Source organism: Buceros rhinoceros, unplaced genomic scaffold (assembly GCF_000710305.1).
Source record: "Buceros rhinoceros silvestris isolate BGI_N320 unplaced genomic scaffold, ASM71030v1 scaffold3964, whole genome shotgun sequence".
Taxonomy (NCBI): Eukaryota; Metazoa; Chordata; class Aves; order Bucerotiformes; family Bucerotidae; genus Buceros; species Buceros rhinoceros.
Window position 1 is genome coordinate 4,132 of NW_010406316.1, and position 2,591 is coordinate 6,722.

General features: G+C 54.6%; 1 protein-coding gene across 1 annotated transcript in view; it reads right to left on the reverse strand.

Moving 5' to 3' along the window:
- Positions 1–2,591, reverse strand: part of DEAF1 (DEAF1 transcription factor) — an 18,515-nt gene that overhangs the window by 764 nt on the left and 15,160 nt on the right. Inside the window, exon 12 of the mRNA XM_010134020.1 lies at positions 3–87. Within this exon, the coding sequence (XP_010132322.1) occupies positions 3–87 (85 nt within the window). The remainder of the gene's footprint in view (positions 1–2; positions 88–2,591) is intronic.

Here is a 2,591-nt window from a genome sequence, read left to right on the forward strand (position 1 = left end):
CCGCTGGCAAAATGTGGAGCAGTAGTTGACTTTGTGGCACCCCGTGCACTCGTTGGTCGCCTCCCGCCCGCAGTTGACACAGGACTGCTGTGAAAATGGACGGCAAAGGGACCAGGTCAGAGATAACAACAACAGGGAGATCACTGAGGCATCTCACAGGCGCTGCAGGAGCAGTGGTAAAGCCCCTGTTTCCCAGAATATCCTCAACACAGAAACACAAACCAGACTGACCATGTGGCTCCTGGACATGCCCTGAGAGACCTGCCCTCCTCGCCACGTTAGCAGGGACCACTTTGGAAAGTGATATGAAACTCTTGTCCTTTCGGGAGGGTAAGAAGCCCTTCAGCACCATGGGGGAGGCACTGGGTGGTCATGGAAACCTGTCCCCAACAGCAGAGAGGTGCCTCCCCCCAGGCAGGTCAGGGACCACCAGCCACAGCCAGGCCATGGCTGGACTCACAGGCATGTTTCCAGGGGCTTTTGACATGCTAGCTCGGAGGTTCAAAGTTTGAAAAGCAGAGTTGGTTGGTTGGTTTACAACCCTGCGTGTGTCTGAGAGGGTCTGAGTAAGGACAGCAGTCGCAGGTGTAGGGATGGGACCCTTCCGGTTAGCCTTTCCCTGTTTTAGAGAGGAAAAAGGGATCCACTCCCAGGGGCTGGGCAGGGTTCACCCATTGGCAGCACAGCTGCCTCAGCAATGCCCCAGCAGGGAGGGAGGAGGCAGGAGTCGTGCCAAGAGGCTGTATCAGGAGCAAGGACTTAAAGCCCAAAGCAAGGCGAGACAGGAGACACGGGCAAAAAATCACACCTGGGTTTTAAAGGATGTTTTTGTGCCTGTCGCTTTGATCTTTGACAGTGACATCAATTACCAGAACCTGTAGATTTGGGTAGAAAATCACTGAACTGCCACAAAAATAAGCACTTCAGAGAGCACCCGTCTCCAACTCATTAAAGTACTGACACATCATTAGCACGTCAGCGCAGCAGCGAGGCCGTGAAAGTATCGCAGGTGTCTGCAGTTCTACCAGCTCCTTCTCTCCTTTGAACACGACCAATGCGACAGTCAGTGCCCCAATTAACACCGCGTCCGTCACACCAGTCCTGCCAGGGTACCGGCGACTACCAGCGGGTGACTGAACTGTGCTTGTATTCTTGGGCTTCAGGACACCAAAAAAGGGCCTTAAAGCTGCTCTTTGGGAATTGCAAAGCCTGTGCCAAAGGGATACTGGATTGGGCTGGTCAGAACCTGTAGGGCATTGGGGAATGCTGAAAATACACAGTGCATGTGGACACCTCAGAAAGAAACACCTACAGCTTGAACCAGGCATCCTGGACCAACTCCAGAGGCAGTTCTGAAACCCAGGACAAAAGGAGGAGAGTTTCCTTCCTGTGCCAGCACCCACCGGAGCTGCCAGAGGTGAGTGAGACTGGTTAACCCGGCCAGAGGACAGTACGGGACTGGGAAATCCCAGAGGGCTTGGGGAAAGCTCCACTTTCAATGGAACAAGCCAGAGAACAAAGGACTCTCCCCAAGAGACGAGACATGCCCAGCTCACCTTGATGATGATTTCTGTTTTCCCATCCACCTCTTCTGTTTGCTGAAACAGCTGGTTCTGGTACTGCTGCAAGGGAAAACACACCAGACTTGTCAGTCCACAGCCAGAGTATGAGACGAGGGGTTGAAAAGGGGCTCAGTGCGGGGGGTGCTGACACCCAGCTCGCTCCTGGCCAGCCCAAAGCTGCAGCTGAGGAGGAACCTCACCGCCCTTTCACGAGAGGGACACTTATGCCTGTAGTTGGGGGCAGATGAAGAGTCCTGTGAGAAAACGGCCTGAGGTACAGCATTCACCAAAACCCCCACGCTCCCCACTCCCGCTAGCCACACACTCCTTCCTCACACTGGTGGCTGGATCCCCCCACGGGACACTAACAAGTCAGCGAAGGGAATATGAGGAAAACGTCCAGGTTATAGGGCCAAGTGTCATCTGCCTGGGCCAGTTTGGGCCAGTGACCCTCATCCACTAACAGACAAGAGTCTGGCAAGATGGCACAGCCCAGCAGAGCAGATCAGGGCAAAAACCAGATACAACGAACACGCTCAAGGCTGTGGGCACAGCATCGGCTACAACCATTCTTCCTCCTTTTACCAGAAGCACAGAAGGGCTTTCAGCAGTGTTTGGATGAAGCAGTCCCTGGAAGTGACTTCTAAAGCACCTTCGGGTGTGTCGTGGCTCTACTCCAAACCAGCGCCAGCCCAGCCGGGTGCTGCCCCACCACGGCCTTGCCAGGAGTCCCAGACCACAGCCATTCAAATCCCATCCCGACTGGATCATGGGCTGACCCCATCGGGAACGCTTAAAAAGCATGAAAAAAGCCGAGTGCCCATCTTCAGGCCAAGCAGCTTTATCCAGGAGGGAGAACAACCCCACCTCTAAGGAGATTAAAGGCTTAACTGTGAAGTGTCTGGGGGCCCGGACACCGCAGTGCTTGTTCTCCTGTGAAATCACAGCCTCCAAACTGTTTCTGTTACCACCACCCCAACTCAAACGAGAAACCTCCAGGGCAGTGGGAGAGGCGGGGTGGGGGGGGAA